Here is a 19,627-nt window from a genome sequence, read left to right as displayed (position 1 = left end):
AGGAGTCGTCCGAGCACGTGCCTCCATGAGGTCCTCTGGTCTGTGTCTGGATCCGTCTGCCTCACCAACCCCTGGGCTAGACTCCCATCAGCCCCATACCCGCTCTACTCTGGGCCAGACACCACCATGACCACTTGTATTGAGAGGCCTGACCACCATTGTGCCACAGGAGAGTACACAAACAAACATCGCAGACACACACACACACATACACATACACAGGTCGGCTCCCCTGCTATTACGTCGACTCATCAAGCCCACTCGGCTTACTCATGCCATAGGCTTCCAGTGCTAGCAAGCAGCTCCCTCTTGGCTTTGGGATGGAGAATCTGGCAGAAGAGATTTGCTCATTTGTCCCCACACATGTATGTGGTTTGGTAACGCTGCTTAGGGACTGCTGCCCTTGCCTTTCTTACTGTCCACATTCAGAGCCAGCCAGGCCTCTCCTGAGTAATGTCTTCCCACACAGTCTGGCTCTAGGGCTTTTTTGTTTGCTCATATTTAGCTGTTTACGTCCTTTGCGATGTGTTTACTCTGGATTTTAGTATGCAGTACAGATGAGTCAGATGCAAAGGAATTGCTTTTGACTTGACACTGAGAGCCACTGAAAGGGTTCTCAAGTGACAGTATGAATGAAAATCGCCTTTCATCTGCCATTGAAGAAATAGACTATTTTTGTTATAAGAATGTAGACGTGTGAGATGGACTGTTTTTTTTTCGTTTTGTACAAATAGAAGTGGCCTTAATTATGCTGGGTGTGTACAGCTCTATCTGCTTGTTTCTCCTTCAAGAATGATACAAATGGACACTTTTCTTACTTCTGATTAGCATATGGTCAGATATATAGGCATACAGATGTATTTCATGACTTCCCTGTGGTTCAGAGAAAGAAAAACAAAATTCCACCTATTCCCACTCCTTTTCCAAACCAGTCCATTTGGAATCATTTCTATTATTACATAAGTTAGGTTACTCACTCTCATAGTAGCGTAAAGTTAGGAAATTGTATTAGAAGCATTAAAAAATATGTACCATATCACACACTGCCTGAAAGTATGCTTTTTGGGGATGTGAAGTTAACATACTCTCTCTCTCACACACACACACACACACACACACACACACACAGCATTTCTTCCCTCTTTTCATGTCGACCACAAGGCTGACCTGCTGGCCTCTATTTCCTCTGAAGAGGATATCCCCCTTCAAGTAGAGCCTTAAAATCCATCACAGCAGACGACTTGAAATCCTGATGTATGCGCCTCCTCCTCCATTGTCTTTGAAGCATCGGGAGGATTTGGCTCGGCCCGGGCGCAGTGATGATTGCAGTCTCATAGTTTGGCCGTTACTGACATGTGCTCAGCTCCCTTTCCGTCTGATGTCCCCCCCCCCCCATGTTTGATGGAGAGAGGAGTTCTGGTTCACTGATAAATGTAATTAGGAATGTGGTTTCTGGTACCTAAGCCCCATGTTCTTAAACTACTACTGCCACCTTGTTCCCCTCCTCAGTCACTCTACCAAAGGGGATTTTTTGGGGAAAATCTTACCTCCCCCCAGCTCCAATAATGACAACAAGACCATGAAGGAAACCCACAGTGAGCGTGCTTGCATGCATGCACAGAGTACGTTGAATCAAAGCTTACGTACATCCTAACTCAACTGAGGGCATCCCGAGGACAAGCTGTTAATATAAGTCTTCACTGGCTGTCAACAGATATCACTGGGTGCAAAATAAACGGGATGTTTTAAATGTCACCATGGAAACCGACCTTGCATGGACCACCATGAATGAAAGTAAACTGTCGGGGATAGTTCTATTTGCATGTCTCTGTTTGTTCGCTAATATTGACATGTCTGAATTATCGCAATCAAGTTTCCTGTCATCAGTTTATGACTTCATACAGAGTATTACACAAGTAATCATGTTTTCATGACCAGGGTGAGCCACGTACACAACATTGTCAACATTTGTAAGGGCTATTTTCAGTCCAGCACATTTGCACAAAAATAATTAAAAAAGCAGATAACAGGGTGGCTGTGGACCAGGAAGAGGACTGTCCTCTAATCGTAGGGTTTGTTGTGTGTGTGTGTGTGTGTGTGTGTGTGTGTGTGTGTGTGTGTGTGTGTGTGTGTGTGTGTGTGTGTGTGTGTGTGTGTGTGTGTGTGTGTGAATGAGAAGCAAACGTTTTGGATAAAAGCACTATATTTAACAGAGTCCATTTACCACTTACATTCGGTGGTAGTGACTGAGAATGTAGCTTCTCAAGGATGTATCTCAAGAGGCCCTATTTCTTCTCCATATATCGGTTTTTGGCATGTACTTAAATGTTTTATGTTATTATTAAAGGTGCTCCAAGGTTCTTTGTTTGTGTTAATTCTTGCACCCCTTTTGGACAAAAGCGGTAGTGTTTTTACTACGCCATCTATTGTTCCTCAGTGAGCATACCCATGACAAAGGCATTAAGAAAAACTATATAAAAACAGCATTATTTGCACTGATGGTCTTGTTTGCTGTTGTAATTTATGATCATCAGAGGAAAAATTAGACTGTTTCAGAAATATTCAAAAGTTCCTCATAGCACCTTTAACTCCCTGAGCCCAAGAGTGTACATTTAGTAAAACATACAACCATTGGTATTTAAATGCTACTGGGAGGAAATACAAAAAAAACAAATACTGTAACTAAAATAGTGTTTATTCCATAGAAAAAATACCTCATCCGATGCACACAGTAAGAATGGAAAAGTGAATGTTACAAAAACAAAGGCTTATAATGTCAAGGAAAGAAAATTGTTGAATTGAATCATCATATCCTTAGATGACCTTTCTAAATGCATGCACTTTCAATTTAACAACGTTCTGGTTTTTCTCATTACTTCTAAGATTTTTTCAAAACGTTTTTTTTTCATATCCAGCTCCACTATGCCAGATGCAACACAGGAAGTGCACTTCAGGCTGAGCTTGTCATCAAAACATCAGTCCCTCATCAAAAGCAGCTAGTAGCCCTTCATCTCAGAAAATGTCATATAACATTAAAACCTGGACACTGATATACCAAAACCAATATGTACAGTGTTGACAATGGATGTCTTAATACATGTGGGGAAATTTGACATCCACCTCTCAGAACCAGAACTCAGAGACGAAGACATGAACGTTGATGAGGTTCTGTCCGGAGTCGCCCTGGGTTGTCAGGTTGCGCATTGACAGTTTTAACACTGTCGTCAATGGACCAATCAGAGGCTTCACCTGGCGAACAACACCTGAAGGAGACAAAGAATAATTTCAGTGACTAAAAGTACCATAAATAGAAAACAGAATAATAGACTGTCTTTGGCACAATAACAGCACCAGTGAAGGTTACGATGTAACACTTTGGCAGTAGCCTCTTGGCTTCAATGACAATATAAATGTGTCGATTTTGACTTTTTGGAAACGTAACTTCAAACATAACAGTGTCTTATTCTTGTTCATTTTGGTTTGATTTTCAATTAAGTTGCTCCAGTCAATCATTTCAAGTTAGTATTTCTGTTTAGTTTAAATAGTCACCCAACACATATTTTCTCAATTACCCCTAGTGGTTATAACAATGCAGATAGCTTTGGTTGTGGTGACATTTTGAGTTGGAAATTTTGTATGACACCCCAATACAATGGCATTTTCGTGTAGTGCTCAGCACATTGAAAAATGTAATTAGTAATTTAAGAGGAAATTATCTGTTTTAAATCAATGTACCGGTCAAAGGCTGTCTAAACCAGATCCATTTCCTCAGTCGTTCGTCTCATGCACATCCGACAGTTCTGTCAATTTGATATATACTTCCATTTTATTGAATGCAGCTGCCAACATTGGTTGAGTAAAAGCTAACACTTTGCGTGCATAGGCCCAAGGCACTTTTCTTACATTTCAAGTATATTTTTTTCTAACCATATTGTTTATTTGGCTGTGAGTGCTGCAGTACTCTGGCTGAAGTAATCCAGAGTAGAGTACTAAAGCTGCTATGATGTTGATGTGCTTCTTTCACTGGCGGGAGTGGACAAGATGTTATCTTGCAGATAATCCACGGACATAACTGTCAGCAGTTTTCAAGGACACTATTTCTTTGGAAAGAAATGGCTCAAATAAATACCTAACACTAGCTGATCTCTTTAGGCAACGATTATGGCAAGTCATTTAAAAAGTTTCTTTCCCAAAGGGGGCTGAGGATTAAAAGGGTATAACACTTATAATAAAACAAGGTTTCTTTCACTTTGCCAACATCATATACTAATAAAAATCCGCTGTTCTAATGTGCCTTGGTATCAGCTAGTACATTTGGATGAGCAATCAAATTAAGTGTTAGTGTCCAGTGATGTCAGGATTATCCATTGACAATTCTAATCAGTTTCACTGACAAGAGACACCCTGTATCAAGGTAAAACAGATGGGGGACTCAACATACTGCATTACTGAATGCCCGTGGAATTCATTGGGGGCTCTTTTTTAAGTGAATATGCTACTGACTACTGGGGAGAAAAAAATGCTACTGTTTATACAGGCTGTCAGCAGGCCTTTTCTCTGCACAGGGCTGGTGACATTTCAGCTCTGACCTGTTTGAACAGCCATCGCCAGAGTGCAGTCAGCCAGCACAATCCCCACACTGTCCTCATATCACACCTTCAACCTTCGTTGTTGTTCTTCCTAGTCAGTGACGTGTTCAAGCTTTAAAGGTAGAGTCAGCGATTCTGTAGAATGCTAGTTGTCAAAATTGCTTTTAGTCAAAATCAGTGAATATCTCCTCACATTCGCCTACCTTTGTGTGCGCTAAAAAAAAATCCAGTAATAGTACAAAGCCTAGGTTCTGTAAACTGGTATATAAACGAAGGGTGAACAATGGAGGGGGGGGGGGGGGCACCATTAGCCAGCAACATGCCCGTTTACAGAGGCTTTGTTGTGTATGAAGACTGGATTTTTTTCACAGCACGCACATGTAGAAGATCATGTGGAGATATTTACTTACTTATTATGACAAAAAGTGATTTTGACAACAAGCTTTCTCCAGAATCGCTGAATTCACCTTTAAATATGACGACTCGAGAGTTGAACTCAACATGCATCACAATGTTGACGGATCGTTGCCTCCGTCGGTCTGTATTATGAGGCTCCTTTTCTGTGGTACTTGTAATAAAGCAGTAAAACCCAGTTGGTCGTCGTTCACCACAGGACAAATGATGATCCATTATGCGCCATCCACTGCGTCTTTTGGGACACTGGCATTGTATGATGCCTGACCTCCCCCCCAACCACCCACTCACTCCTTCTCTTCCTTCTCTCCCTCCCCTCTCCTCCCTTCCTAAAGGGGGCCTGGTGTTTGTGGCACCATCACTATAGCCCACATGGGTAAATGAGTCCCATGTGTTTGATGGAGGGGAGCAAGTCGTAGTCACGCGATACAGCCATGGAGGCATTCTTCCAAGAATCCATCTTTTACTCTGGGAGGGGCAAGCAATAGGAGCGTGAACTGCTCTCTCTCTCTCTCTCTCTCTCTCTCCATGTCACTTTCTGCTGCTCTCTCGTCCCTCTCCGAGTGGGATCTGTGGGCACACAACAGATTCCAGCAGATTCCGGCGATAAGCACTTGGAGGAGTGTGGAATGGGGCCCACTTCTACGAGGGTTGCCCCTTTGTTTTGGTGTTTTGGGACTCTGTTGCGTAGTGACACTCGACGAAGGGGAGCGGGACTGAGATTTTATTGTTTCCAAAGCGTCAGCGCAGTCAGAAAGAGCTAACCTTTGTCTAAACCTAACAACCGCCCCAACATTAAGAGAATAGCTGACATGGAAAAAAAGTCATTGAATATTGAGTCTGAAAATTATTTTCAGACATCAGCCGATCGAGATGGCATGCAACTGGGTGGACCAATTCAAACTCAAAGTGAGTTCAGACGGTTCAAGAATTGACTGTGTGCTCGAATCAAACCAATCATTTGAATGCTTCTGTGCTGAGTTGAGCAAGCAAACAGTGAATATGGGTAAGATGGCCCACAATAGGGATCACCGCAAAGACAGATGTTTCCAGGCTTTTTTAAATTGTGTGTAAAAGTGTTGCACACACTATAATTAGTTCCAAATGAAGGAACATTTTCCACTAAAAATATTTTGTTTCTATGAAAATAAGATAAACAATCTTACCGCATGAATAAACAATAAATTAATAACACACACACATCGCGTCTAAACTTATATTTTATTAAGTACATCTAAATAGTGCAATATGTGGAATGTGTTTGAGGCCCATTAGTGTTTTGTAAATTTGTTTGTGGTCTAATTAGCACATGCAAAGGGCACAACGGGGCTCTGTTCTGTTTAAGTGCCCAATGACAAATCCTTATTCTGTGAGTTCACTGTTGATGAAACTTAACACAAAACAGAGTTTAGTTTTCCTCATCTCACATTTTGAAATCTGGGATGTTATTTGGCCTGATGGCAAACCATTCCAATGAGTCCATCTACTATAGTGGTTTGTGGCATGGTAAGAAACACACTATGTTCAACTTCTAGCCTCTGTTATATTTATTTTTTGCACAGCCTTGAAGGCGAGAAATAGGTAGTTATGATCTTACAATTTGGGCTGATGTTCCAAATTGTGCACGTAGGAGGTTGATACTCAAGTCAGTGTATGTGACCATGATGACTCTGTGTTTCCGTAAGCTTTCCATCAAAAGCACGGCGGCACCTCAATGAGGGGAAAGCATCAGCTAACAGCCGGGCCTCAACATACTCACAGTGAACCTGAGGTGAAACCACAACCGCATACTCATCTTTAACATTTCATCCGGGCTGTAAGGCAAAAAGCCAACAACCACAAAACAGGTTGACTTTGATTGGCTACCATACCACCTGAGATTCATATAAATAAACATGGTAAGGTTTTTAAACCCCTACAGCTGACAGTTTGCCTTGTGACTGGGTTGCAAGGTCATGTCATCTGAAGCTTGAAGTTCTGGAGCAGGAGATCCAGTTGTAGCGCTGGAAAAGTTTGTGGTGTCTTTCCATCTCACTGAGGTATCAGCCACAGGGTGCAAAGGTGACTGTGCTGGCTTCGACAGCCACCATCAAACAAACAGCTGTACAATCTGTCCGTTCTCCAAAACATTCCGCCGCACCATAAAGTAGCCCCTTAAGTAGAAAATAGCCTTAAATAAATGCATGCTAGTAGCAAAGACACTGCCACAAAACAAAGTGAAGCAAATGCCAGGAGGCATTTGTCATCCTTCATGGCCATGAGGGCTGCAATATTGAAGGGTTACATGTAAACAGTACAATTTCGGGGTTTTCTGGTTTCTACAACTCAGCGAGGAAGTGTATGACAAAATCCAAAATGAATGGGTTTAACACCAGAGACAAATGAAAAATATGCATTGGCCTCACCACAGTATTGTATAATGACACGCTGGTTGTGGCATTATGCATGCTCGCTACAGTAAAACCGTTGGAGAGCATCCAGGTGGTGCACAAAGTTCCAGTATGCAAAGAGGGTACTGGAGGGTATTCTGAAGCATCATTATGACAATAACTGTGAAAAGTTGTGTTACAACCATATCACTGAAGTACAGCTGAACACTGTTGGCATAAAAATCAACAGCAAAAAGGGTTTTTCATTCATGTGATTCTTTTTTTTATTGCCTGGAACCCAAAACAGTCCATAAAGGCCAGGAGACACGCCAAGGATATTGCTAACTAGCTCCCTCATTACCCCATTAGGAAAAACAACCAATTTAAGTTTTGGAAACGGGTCAGCATGGCTGAAATATGATCCATTTAGATTGCCAACAGTGTACAGAGATAGATTGTGCAGTCCCCATAGGGACTGGATCTCTTGTTTACGGACTGGTCACTGGTACAAGGATGGCCATAAAGGTCAGGCTGTCCAAACACAATTCTGACCAAGAAGGGGTGGGAGCCCTGCCCACTCCTGCTCTGAAAGGCCAGTGCATGCGGCTTGATATTTTACGGTCAATTAACAGCGAGTCATAGTTACAGATCTCTCAAATGGGCCATGGGTCATTGTTGGACAGTGTCCGTCACTGGGTAATGACATCATTGAAAAGCACCCATAAGGGAATTGGTTGGGTCTTTTCTTGGACTTTTCTGTTTTAGCAGTTGTGGGCCAGAGCAGCTGAGATGACATAAGATGCACCATTTTCTTTACCACAACCTTTTGCATATTACGAGTGACCTTTTTAAGAACCATAACTAAAGAAAGAAAATGCACTGTCGACTAAATGGAAAGGATATGAGATAAAAAGCTTTTTTTTGCATTTTAAATCGGGATTTTAAAGATGTCTTTTTTGGCATTTTTATGCTTTTTATTGATAGTGTAGAGACAGAGTTGAAATGGGGCAGAGAGGGGAGTGACATGCAGAGAACGACCAAAACCTTTTGCGTATTACGAGTGACCTTTTTAAGAACCATAACTAAAGAAAGAAAATGCACTGTCGACTAAATGGAAAGGATATGAGATAAAAAAGCTTATTTTTTTGCATTTTAAAGATATTTTTTTGGCATTTTTATGCATTTTATTGATAGTGTAGAGACAGAGTTGAAATAGGTCATGAGGGGAGTGACATGCAGAGAACGACTGCGGGCTGGAATCGAACCCGGGTCCGCTGCTGGCCGAGGCCCATGGGGGGGACGCCCTACCAACTGAGCTAAGGGCGCCCCCTTAAATCGGGATTTTAAACTAAATTAAATTATTAAGTTATAAATTAAAGAAAGTATACAATGTCTTTATAAGCTGTTTAAGTACTTTGCTGTGTATTTTGGCAGGATACTACATGAACTTGGATAAAAAACAACATTAATTTTGTGAATTGAGCTATTACATAAACAAAGTTACATTTTCCTAAAATCACCGTGCCAGACAGCAAAGAGTAATGACGAGTATACACTCAATAGATCACCACTCCAAGGGAGATAAGTGTACGTGATGAATTATTAAGACAGTTTTATTGCAAGTCATATGCTTTGTATATTTACATACCAGTGTGTTTTTGACCGTGTACATGGTATGTGTCTGTGGGGTGTGACATACAGTATCTGTATAACTATCTCTTCATCAGTGCATTGATGACAGAGGACCACCCGAGGGGAAGCAGTGTGTGTTGTTTGCCTATGGGGTTGCTGGGAGCGGTAAGGACCCTGTTTTGATTAGCTGTGTGCTATACTCATCTCTTGTGGGGCAGACAAGGATTCCTTATGGTCTTGGCGCACTCTGGTGGGCCCGCTGTTAATGCCATTGCCAATGTCATGATTCATCCCAATGACAGCCACTCAAACTTGAGGAGCTATATGGTTGTCTGCTTATCTCCACTGCTGTCTTCAATACTTCAACCAGCACGGCCACAAGACCAGAGCCGCCACAAAGCCCTCCACCGGCTCTGTGAAGCAGTCATGTCTCACACAGTAGGCTCACATTCCACCAGCCACTGTGGACAGCTGCACTGACGGCCATGACTACCTGCATACAGACAAACTTTCCATCCACTTCCCCTTCCATTCATCTTTCTGTCGGCCTCGCTGGCGGCCGGCCCGTGTGCCAATGGTAGCGCAAGAGGTATTTATTCATCCACACACACACACACACACACACACACACACACACACACACACACACACACACACACACACACACACACACACACACACAGGATATAAACCACACAGGCATATTTCCACCTGCATTTAAAAAATGAATGGAATTTAGCTGTGGCGTCTTATGGACTTACAGTTTTCTTGAGAGGATGAGTTTGATTCATGAGGAGAAAGATACAGTTTTATCTGTTACTCTCCGGTAAGATAAACGTAAATACTACATAATATATCTATTTTTCCCCTCCTAAAAAGAATTAACCAAGCAGTGATTCATGGCACAGTAAAAATCCTTCCATGACAAATAATTACTCATGAAGAGGAGTTTTTCTGGACTCGTTCAGGGGATGACTAAGCATGTGCTGACTGTTTGATTCCACCGTTGGCTACTGATTGTATTGCACATGTGAGTCAAGTAAAAATCAAAAGTCACATCATTGTAGGCTATATATTTTTTCTAGACGTATTGTTAGCGATTTTTGCCCGTTGCTTCTGTTAACTTCATATTTTGCATGGTGGACCAGAAGAAATGGGATGGGTGGGTTGTCACATATTTTCCCTGTTAACACCCACTAAGTAACAGCTAAAGCAAAGCTGAGAGAATGCTGTACATGCAAACTGACCTTGATACACGAAGGTAAGAAAAGCTAACAGCCTATCATGAGCTCGCTGGGTGTAGTCAACGACAATATTGATTCCCACATTGTGATGTAACGATGAAAAATGATCAAACTGGGGGGAACCACCGGCAGTTTGTCAGAGGTGAGAGACGAGGCCCCAGACTCGGCCCATGCGTCCAGCGGAGATCACAGTGTCTTCCAATGTTTTCAAAGGGAGGACTCATCCATCCACCCGCTGACTGCCCCAATCAATCATCCCCATTATCAAGCCTACTCAAACAACCTGTCCCTTATCAAAGGTGGATGACAACGACTAATGCATTCCTCCACTGTTTGTGTTTCCAAATATGTGTATATATATGTGTCACAAACGTTGTCTTTGTTAAAGTCACTTTCGGTTGGTTCTGCTGCTGTGCGATAACATACCTGCAAGGGATTTTGTGTGGTCGTCAGTGTGCTACTGTGGTTGTCATGGTTAGTGTTGTCATGGTTAGTGTTTGATCGGTTCTGATCATGTTTTCCAAGTGCTGAGGGGCCGGCGGTCGTGTTTGCACAGATGCGTAAGGCTTGTCAGGGTTGTGTCTCCCAGATGTGACAGTGCAGGGAGAGCCAGTGATGGATGAACAGGAACTAGGAACTAGGAAAGAATGGTGCCGTTTTGTCTGTGTGTGTGTGTGTGTGTGTGTGTGTGTGTGTGTGTGTGTGTGTGTGTGTGTGTGTGTGTGTGTGCACGTGTGCGTGCACGTGCGCGTGTGCGTGCACATGCGCGTGCACATGCGTGTGTGTGTATGTGTGTGTGTGTGTGTGTGTGTGTGTGTGTGTGAGAGCGCATTTGTCTTTACTAACACTGCATGCATTAAAAAATTGTGTGTAGGAAGTCGGGAAAAGAGTGTCAGCCAATCAAACTTTTTAAGAATACTTTGCCAAGTTAACAACGCATTCCGAGGGTTCCCTAATTGCCTCTTTTGTCCCGTTCGAAAAAACACAAAAAGTGGCCAAAAATAATGGCCGCAGTTAGTTTGAGCTCTCACACAATTGTTCATTAGCTGGAGCCTCAATGTCTGTGACTCTTAGCATCCCACCAAAAGCCAAAAGCTTTAATACCACTGTTGTTGGAGACACTGGAGATACTGGAAACTGAGCTTCCTTAAGTGACACGTCAGCAAAGCCTCATACAATGGTTGCGCAACAGCAGCGTCTGTGGGCCAAAGCACCAGCAGCAAGCAGCACATGAACCCACTAAATAAAAGCCAAGAAGGGCCTTCATCGCACTGTGGACGCCGCACACTTCACAGCGAGCACTCGGTCACTGACCAAAGGCCTTAGCGCAGAAGGCCTCCATTTGGGATACGTGATGAGCTACTGGTGCTAACATGCCAGAGCTGCATCCAATAAGCATCCAATGGGTTTGTGAGAGAAGTGGCTCCTCACAAACAGGCCTCTCATGTGGTCGCCGGTTTAAGTGCCCTAATGCTCGGCGAGACACTGAAGCCTAGCGTGGGGAAATGGAACAATACATTTAACCACATGAAGCAAAAGCGCCCGGGATTACTTCTGCACATATTTTCTCTCTGTTTCTCTCTCTCTCTCTCTCTCTCTCTCTCTCTCTTTCCTTTTTCATTGAATCACAGTCTCTCACTTTGTCTTTCTGTCGCTGCAATTTCATTACTGCTGCCTCTCCTCCCTTGTGCGCACACATGCATACTTGCCCTTGCAAATGAGCTGCATTGTAAACAGGGAATTTCTTCCAAATCCTCTTTATTCACACGCACACAGACACACTCGCTAGACGATATATTACAGAAAACAGTTGTATCACTCAAGCAGCATTACGCCATGGCACATTGCAATAAAAGCATACCATTATAAGACAGCGCGATATAATTATAACTGCTTTAACAGGGGATTATGTGAAATATTGCTGGTTATAAACATATAAACATGTTTCTCTCATGTCTTAGTGTGAATTTGGATCGGTTTGATAGGCGCGCACATCTGTTTCTGCAAGTGCACAAGACAGAGAACACTTGCGTGCGCCCACAGTCCAGCCTGAACCAGTGACAGTCACACACCCCTGTCCTCCTCCTCATCCCTCCATCTCTTTCTTTCATTCTGTAAAAACAGATGGCCATACTGACAGGCCATCCCTTCATCTGTTAGCGAGAGGAGAAGATGATGAAGACGCTGTCCTTCCACTACCACCACCCTGCCTGCATCTCGGCAAAAAGCAAAAAGCAAAACAAAACACATCGATGGGCCCAACAATGTGTCATCCCTTAGGCTCACAACACCCTCATCCCAGGGCCAAGGCTCAGTTCAGCTCTCCAACAGGCGTGTAGCAAACCTTGGGTCACCACCAGACTAGAGGATTGGGGAGAGATTCTACCCAAACATGTGTTGTTGTTACACACATCACTGGAGATGGTTGTCTGCTGCTCCTATACTTGAACTATAGCGCATGGCTCTGTGTTTGCATGCCGGCGGTTGCTGATCAGGTAGTTATGATGTACTGCTTGTCAACTGCAATCACTCACGCATATGAGCATGTGAACACAGGAGTGTGGATGTATGCACTCTCTTTCTATACCGTTCAGACCACCGCAAGTTGTTGCTGTGGAAAGTAACGATCTGCTTGGGGATACGCGTAGCCATAGATAAGTGAATTTAATGGTACTTTGTTTGACCACAAGACTGTGAAAATGGATGCCGAAATATTTGGTCGAGACTAGAAACAGGCCTTTGTCTGTCTCCGAGGGACAGCTCGCCAAAAGACACAGACACCAAGAGCCCCCGTTAAGACGATGACAGCTACATGATGCCGCCACACAGCAAAGAGCATAACAGGCCGTGTCAGATGTACTCATGTCAGGGCATCCAGACTTTCCTAATGGGAGATTGTTCTGCTTTTTGTCCCGTCTTAATGTGCACAAGTGGGTTTGATTTGTAAAAAAAAAAAGGAAAGGAAAGAAAGAAAGAAAGAAAGAAAGAAAGAAAGAAAGAAAGAAAGAAAGAAAGAAAGAAAGAAAGAAAGAAAGAAAGAAAGAAAGAAAGAAAGAAAGAAAGAAAGAAAGAAAGAAAGAAAGAAAGAAAATACACAACTTTATTTCAAAATGACTTATTGGTTAAGAAAAAAAAGAAAATGCAATGTCTATTCATGAAGCCTGTCGGGGTGGCACATTTAAAAAAATCTGCTTTTGGCAAATGTTTGTTCTACTTTCATCCAGATCTCACGACACGCAAAGTAAAGTCAAATCCCCCGTGTATATACTCACCCACATACATTCCATTCTCGACCCGCTTGATGATGTCGAAGGCGTTATCCACGTTGCCCTCCAGGATGTCAAACTGGACGTTGTACGTTCCCAAGTGATAGGTCCCGTAAACCGGCACCGTGGTTCTCAGGAAAACAATCTCTATTGGAAGAAAGCAATTAGATACAAAAACATTTTAGGGGTTCAAATCACACTGGGATTGCACCGTCAAGCCAACTGTACAAACTCTTGCTTTTCTTTTCTTTTCTTTTTTTGACAAACAGAAAGACAATCAAAAGGAAGATGGAAAGGTCTGTGTTTGTTGTACACCATAGGAGGGTCACAGGAAGGTTGAGTTTTTGCAATACTGTTGTTCAGCTGAGCGGCCTCCAGTCTTTTACACCCCGACTCATAGCTTATGAGAAATGACAAGAGCTTAACTCCCCGTGACGTTGAGCATGAGTGTGTCTGAAACGTGCACTGCATGCCAGCCAATAGATGCTTGTCAGCTGTCACTGTCTGCAAGTGATTACCGGGGTTCCTCGTATACAACCAGCGTGGCACTTACTCGCTGGTGTGGGCCAGCCAGCCAGCCAGCCAGCCAGCCAGCCAAGCCCGGACTGCATAGCGACACATCATGGAATAGCTCATTTGGGGGTCAGAGGTAGTCATATAGATTGTGACAACTGCAGGGAAATGCATTTAATGGGAGCTGAGAGATTAAGGGAGATTAAGTAGGAGGGAAAAAATGGGCTAAGGAACACACTGACACACGCACACACACACACACACAAACAAAAAACACAAGTCATCAAGTTTTCAAATGTTATGTTCTGTTATTTCCAAGGGTTTTATAGGAGATTTCTATCAGAAAATAAAGCCTCAATATTGGCCCTATGGGTAAGTGAAACCTTAGAATAAAACAGAACACATTTTAGGGGAGATTATATGTTAAACATTTGGAAAATAGATTAATTTGCCTTCTTATTGATGAAAACTTGCATTACACTTTTGTATCTGTAAAACAAGAGTAGACTACAGCCAGAAGCTATAGCTAAACTTTGTTGGATAGATTAGGGAAATATACCAACTAACATCTTGTAGAAATCACATTTTTACATTTAGTTTTTTGTACATATTTGCATGGAAGTGAGTTTAAAAAGTGATTGTTACCAGGTTTCCCCCTGTTTCCAGTCCTTAGTTTAAACTATAGCTAACCAGCTACCGGCTAAAGCCTCATAATTACCCTACAATTATGAGAGTGGTATCGATTTGCTCATCTAACTCTTGGCAAAAAAAAGGGGGAATAAGCATATTTCCCAAAATGATGAACTCTTCGTTTAAGACTTGTTCATTCCCCATTGAACTCTCTTGCAGGAAACGTGAATACATTTCGTCCAACACTTTCTTTTGTGTCTTTGTCTATCTGGATTACTCCAGAGGTCATCAGTGCTCACAGAGAGAAATGGACTTGTACCCACCCTCTGGCGTTGTGAATTCTCTGAAGGTGGGCAAGGAGATAAAGGTGTGGGACACTGAGTGCGTGCGATCCAGAACACAGGCGACGTCATTGGGCTGACAGTTCTTTATACAGCGAATGGTGTCAGAGCGTTCAAGCCTCGCCAGTCTAAAGGAGAGAACAAACACACACACACACACACACACAAAGAAAAGAAAACACAAACACACACATGGCCTCTGACCTTTAGGTAAAGTCTATATAAAGACTTCAGAGCCCACAAACCGCCTTTGGTTTCCAAAGCTTACAATAACAGGGCATCCTTGGGTGCAGCCCACTGCAAAATCAAGAACTCAGTGGGACATCACCAATGCACGCCGCACAAACAATATCTGAACAAGACAGCATGAATACTGGATATGGCAGTCAGCACCAAAACAATCAAATTCAATGTAGTTTGGAACAATGTTGATTGTTGACTAAAGCTCATTTGAACTTTTTAAAGCTTGTGGAGACTAGCTCTGCTGCCATTGATGCTTTTCATGATGCACTTTTTTCGAGCTGTGTGGGAAATTAATTACTACATTCACAGAGAATGATCCACAACCTGCTCAGGAAAATATGTGGATTTGCTGAGCATCCCGGGCTTCACATCAGATAATCTCTTGAGGAGGATTTATGGGGCGAGGGAGTGTTCTAAAAGACTCCTAAATTGTGAGCAACATGACTAGACAACTCCCCAGCCTCTCCCCAGGGCAGCTCTCATCCTATTATTTAGGGCTTTGTTTATTCCACAGACTAATCAGTGACAGGTCGTAGGGGGGAATGGAGGGCCTCCGCTGGCTCCTAAAGCTAACCACCTGAAGTATCGCTATTCACTACCTGTCTGCCACATAAGACTTTGAGAGAGGTTTCTAAGGCATTAACAATCTCATAAATCAAGAGTTCGTCTTTGAAACGACGAGGAACTCGTGATAGCAAGAGAGAGCTATTGAAACAAAAAAAAGCCTAAACTTTGACATCCACTAGGTTAAAATTCAAGCTTGCTCTTCACAAAGGAGACATGTCAGTGCACGGTTAATATTGGGTTATAAAAACAGCCATGTTGCCATGTATAAGTTAATGTGCATGGCAGCCGTAGAGCCACACTGGAGTCATGGGCCGGGGATCTCTGGCGCTCCTCGGGGGACCTAAAGGCTGCAGCTCAGAGCCCAGGCCCATCTTGGGTTGCAGGGCTCCTTCCATGGAGAGCAAGGAGAGAAGCCCCTGACAAAAAGTCCAAGCCACCACTGGGTAGGGGCTTGTAATTAGCAATTAGCGGGTGGGTCCAAGTTTTGCTTTGGCCCAGGCCAAACCCACAAAATGTTCTTCTAGTTTATAATACCACGGGCCTGAGCAGCAGAGAGACTCGTGCGGGGCTCTAGAGGACGAGGTGAAAGCTCCGTTGGGGTACAGAGTCAAATTTACGAGAAGATAATGACCCAGGGTGAACCGCCCCTTTACACACAGACGGGCACTTCAAAGCACAGGGCAGCAAGTGGAGCTAATTACAACATATGTCTGCAAATGCATGTGTGTGTCCGCATAGAAAATGCCCATATGTGTGTGTGTGTGTGTGTTCGTTCGTTTGTGCATGTGTGCCTCTGTGCATGCAAACATGCTTGAGCATGTGTGTGTGTGTGTGTGTGTGAATGTGTGTGCGCACGTTCATGCACAAATGCACGTCTTCTTCATCTCCCCATGCCTCACGTGGCCCAGCCCAGGAGAAAAACCCCAATACTTTCAGACCAGAAAGAAAAACAGACTATTTGGATGAAAGTCCTCTGGTCAAGCGCAGGGCCTTTTATTTTTTTGGTAATTATTATTTATAGTCGGCACATTGATAACGCCCCAACACAAACACTGCAGGGCATCATTCATTCTGTGCGCGGTGATGTTGCTGCACCGCAAATTGTTCAGACCACCGGCCAGAGCCCAGAGCCCCATAACTCAATGTCAAAGGGGAGGAAAAAACCTAATGCGCGCCACTATGTTCTTATTTTAAGGATATCCCCACTAGGGACCGAGTGCATCCCTATAGGCCTGACAGCTCAGGACAGGAGGAACCCAGGACATCTGAATTTACAGTTATTATAAGCCACAGCCCTCGGGCAGCAGCCTCACAGCATGTCAAACTATTTATACTTGCTCCTGCTGGTGCACATTTCCCTCTCCTTTGCCACTGCATCCCATCGCGTGTCACTTACTCAGCCTTCATTTGGATTATCTGTCTGCTTTGGGGTTTACACCCGCAGTATGCAGTGGAAAGATGTGCATTTCGCATTAAGACCGAAACGTAATGGGAGCTAAAGGGATGTGCATGAAAATAACTGCCACAAAAAGATGTATTTGCGGTGCAAGGTAACTGATGTTTGGGAAGTGGGAGTAACAATGCAATAAAGTCCCAACTCTGGCACATTTGTAACTATAATTTGGGGATGTGGAATTACTTTAATTCAAAAGTAATGGAATTTGAGGTGTTTATATATATGTATATACACACTAAATGGGCTATGGTATATAACTGGAGGGTTTTTAGTAAAAGATTTGATATTTTGCTTTTTTTTTTGTTTATTTACAACATTGTAGTTTGGTCTGGCTTTGCGAGACTATTTACTACATAATAACCAATAATAACTAATAACATAATTGATCAAATCAGTCGTTTTCTAGTGTTAGAATGTGTATTAAAAGATATTTTGTATAGATTGTTGTCATCACGCGGCCCTTTTTACACTCAGAACACAGAATGTACCATAACTTTATATGCATTACAAGAGATTTGCTTGTATCGTTTTATTCCCTCTCAACTCGATGTAGGAATAATAGTAATATGAAACTATGCGAGGAAATATTCGTGCCTCCATCTGTGAATTGGCCTCGCATTCCAGCTGCTCCCTTTGCTGTATTTGATTAAACCCCACAATGCTCCATTATCAAGAACTGAATTTTACTTGAACATGTGTTATTTCTATTCCATTTTTAATAGAAAACTGTTCATCCAACACATAAACCATAAAATACTGCAAAACGTCAGACTTTATCATGCAACCATCATCAAATTACACTCAGTTGAAGGAAGACTTGGGTCATTACCATTCTTATTAGTTTCCCTGACCTAGACCGCCACCTAGCGGCTATCACAATGCCTTACCGAGAAAATACATTCAATTGCACCTAATTCATACTGCTGAATAATGATCCGTAATTCTAATGATGAATTCTTGATTATGTGAAATGCTATGGTACTAAAAACTGTGCTTCTGGTTGTGTTGTTTTGACATATCCACTCCTAAAAATGGATGTGTCATCTTGAGCAGACGTTGATCGTTGAACAGTAATATGTAGTGATTTAGTAGAGTGCACATAAAAGGAGGTTCAGTGGTCATTTGAAGCCCGCAGCGCATTTTTGCCCCAGGGCCCGCAAGTACAGTAGGTTAAAGAGACCTTAAGCTGATACATTTTACTCACATTTGTAGGCGGACCTTAACCTAATGACATATATCGATGAATGAAAGAAACATGAATGACTTTTGGTTATAAAGATGAATACCGCTAATCCCTAAATGCTAATGTTCATTTATTTTTATATTTACCTGCCTATATCTATGCAGTACATTCTGCAATCATCTGCCTTGCCATCAACCTACTGCATGGTCATCTTGCAAGCATTTTGTGTACTTGTGTTGCCTGTCTCCAACATAGAAAATGCATTTGAAAATGACACATCCTCTTTTTAAGAGTGTAGTAGACTACTACATCATAACCCTAGATGGAGCTCTTGCGGTTATTCTAGTAGGGGACTGTAAGGGACTCTGGGCTCGTCCTGGGTGACAAACACCAGCACTTTGGCGAGGTATGTGCTAACGCTGTCGTAGCGACGCAGCCGGAGCTCCACGGACAGCTCAAAGTCCTGTGGCTTGTTGATGAGCTTGGCCACCGACATGACCCCGCCAGTGGACACCCGCTCCGTCTTGAAGAAGCCGGCCTCATTGCCGTCGGTGATGGCGATTTGGATGTCGTCGCCGGCCATGGTGTGGGAGGGGCCCATGCGGAAGATGTTGGTGAAGACGGGGATGTTGGTGGGGAAGGTGAGCTGGTAGTAGGTTATTCTCATGGGCGTGGCCAGGCACTCCACAGACTCATCGCAAAGCAAGCGTTCGCATCGACTGCAAAGACAGAGGTGGGTGGGGGGGGGGGGGTCCGTGGGGGGAAGGACAGGGGCAAGACAGAACAAAACAAGCACAGAGGGGGAAAAGAAGAGAAAGAGAGAGAGAGACCAGGTGTAAATTCAATTTGCCGTGCATGGCATGCAGTGGGAATGGGAACATCAACCCTGCAGCCTAATACTACTACTACAGGCCAGTCATGGTGCCCTCTGTGGGATCATGCAAGAAGTTATGTCACTGGTAAACAAAATTATAATTTTTTTCTTTTTCGTATTGCACCCTTCATACATAGTATGCAGCTCAAAGTGCTTTTACATGCACAGAATGGTGCCTCCATAACGGGGTGATCATACACAGCCTCTACTATAATTGAGCCAATGCGAAAAAAAATCCACAATGCATTTCATCATTCTAAAACAACAGAACATGCTAGAGCAGAATGAATATTTTCTGAGGTCTTT

General features: G+C 43.1%; 1 protein-coding gene across 2 annotated transcripts in view; it reads right to left on the bottom strand.

Moving 5' to 3' along the window:
• Positions 1–2,677: 2,677 nt before the first annotated feature.
• Positions 2,678–19,627, bottom strand: part of fbln1 (fibulin 1) — a 30,065-nt gene continuing 13,115 nt past the window's right edge. Inside the window, exons 15-17 of one of the 2 annotated variants that reach the window (XM_080027991.1) lie at positions 14,981–15,126; positions 13,521–13,661; positions 2,678–3,263 (exon numbers count right to left, since the gene is read on the bottom strand). In XM_080027991.1, the coding sequence (XP_079884117.1) occupies positions 3,124–3,263; positions 13,521–13,661; positions 14,981–15,126 (427 nt within the window). In that variant the 3' untranslated portion in view covers positions 2,678–3,123. Of the gene's footprint in view, positions 3,264–13,520; positions 13,662–14,980; positions 15,127–16,574; positions 19,167–19,627 lie in introns of those variants that run through there. The other variant, XM_080027992.1, reaches the window with a different exon arrangement.

This window comes from Ammodytes marinus, assembly GCF_949987685.1.
Source record: "Ammodytes marinus genome assembly, chromosome: 5".
Classification (NCBI taxonomy): domain Eukaryota; kingdom Metazoa; phylum Chordata; class Actinopteri; order Uranoscopiformes; family Ammodytidae; genus Ammodytes; species Ammodytes marinus.
This window is presented reverse-complemented; position numbering and strand designations above follow the sequence as displayed.